This window comes from Acanthisitta chloris, unplaced genomic scaffold, assembly GCF_000695815.1.
Source record: "Acanthisitta chloris isolate BGI_N310 unplaced genomic scaffold, ASM69581v1 scaffold16350, whole genome shotgun sequence".
Classification (NCBI taxonomy): domain Eukaryota; kingdom Metazoa; phylum Chordata; class Aves; order Passeriformes; family Acanthisittidae; genus Acanthisitta; species Acanthisitta chloris.
In genome coordinates, this window is record NW_008651232.1 from 2938 (window position 1) to 3189 (window position 252).

General features: G+C 57.9%; 1 protein-coding gene across 1 annotated transcript in view; it reads right to left on the minus strand.

Annotated features, from left to right (window-relative positions):
* The window catches only part of SIRT7 (sirtuin 7), a gene marked incomplete at both ends in the record, with an annotated part of 3007 nt that extends 2932 nt beyond the window's left edge, over positions 1–75 (minus strand). The window contains one exon of the mRNA XM_009072419.1: positions 31–75. Within this exon, the coding sequence (XP_009070667.1) occupies positions 31–75 (45 nt within the window). The remainder of the gene's footprint in view (positions 1–30) is intronic.
* Between the last annotated feature and the right edge of the window lie 177 nt (positions 76–252).

Consider the following 252-nt stretch of genomic DNA (forward strand, 5'->3'; position numbering starts at 1 on the left):
GAGTTGCCTGGCGCTCCCCCCAGCCGCCGCCAACTCGGCTGCCTTCCTCTTCAGCTCCTCTGGCTCATCACACACCTGGAAAACACACCTGAGCAGCGTCACGCGTCTCAGAGGTACACCAGACCCCCGAGTCGGAAGGAACAGGGATCTCCCTGGAAGTTTGAAGACGGAAAACCAACGCAAGCATAATCAGTTGGAAGGGATATGGGCGGTGTTCATGGAGGATGACGGGAAAGAGCTTCTGCACAGCAG